The sequence below is a fragment of the Phytophthora sojae genome, assembly GCF_000149755.1.
Source record: "Phytophthora sojae unplaced genomic scaffold PHYSOscaffold_18, whole genome shotgun sequence".
NCBI lineage: Eukaryota > Oomycota > Peronosporomycetes > Peronosporales > Peronosporaceae > Phytophthora > Phytophthora sojae.
In genome coordinates, this window is record NW_009258132.1 from 232,795 (window position 1) to 233,561 (window position 767).

Consider the following 767-nt stretch of genomic DNA (forward strand, 5'->3'; position numbering starts at 1 on the left):
ACACATGTACAGCACTTTCATGTTCAAGGCGCTCTTTTGAGCCTCAATCGCGAGTTCACGCACCATCCGACTCTTGCCGATGCCAGAACTCTGCACGACCGCCACACATGGCGCCTTGTACTTTGTGGGGGTGTAGGCCTTCCAGCAGTCCCGCAGATACTGTGCGAGGTCGAGGTGGGCTTCGCCGAGGTACCGGCCCTTGGTGAACGCCTCCGCGATTCGCTTCATTTCATTTTCATCCAACTTGGGCGTGCCGGAGCGGGCTTCAGGGACAAACTTTGCCAGGAGGTCTTTCACCGTCTTGGCCGCAATAGTTTGTGCAAGAGGTCGAGACACGCGTGTATGCCCGTATGCTTTTCTGATCTCCACCCGTATCAATCCATGTATATCTTTCTGGGAGGCCTCGAGTTGGAGTGTGGCTTTGTTGGGATAGTCTTCCAGCATCCACGCAACGAAAAGATTTTTCTTCGGCGATGCGTCTGCTCCAAGCTTCCCGCTCATCTGAGCAAAGACACTGTCGTCCACGAACGCGGCCAAAGCCTGGGGATCCAACTGGCTGGACATGTCCATCTGCAGCAGCACAGCAGTACACAGTCAGCAATGCGGCAGTAGTATCATGACGACGTTGGCAAGGGCGCGGGCATGCCTGCTAGTCCCGGTGGGCGGTGGCGCTACTTGGAGGGGAAATGTGGAAATGGCCGGTTGGATTTTTCTTCCCTCAGTTTTGTACCAGAAACACGGTACCGCATCTACGTGATATACAGTGC

At 55.1% G+C, this 767-nt stretch overlaps 1 protein-coding gene across 1 annotated transcript; it reads right to left on the reverse strand.

Annotated features, from left to right (window-relative positions):
* Positions 1-15: 15 nt before the first annotated feature.
* PHYSODRAFT_342567 (hypothetical protein) lies at positions 16-564 on the reverse strand (the record flags this gene model as incomplete). The annotated part of the gene is made up of 1 exon (XM_009541055.1): positions 16-564. A coding segment is annotated over one exon (549 nt), but the record flags the coding sequence as incomplete, so codon positions are not given.
* Between the last annotated feature and the right edge of the window lie 203 nt (positions 565-767).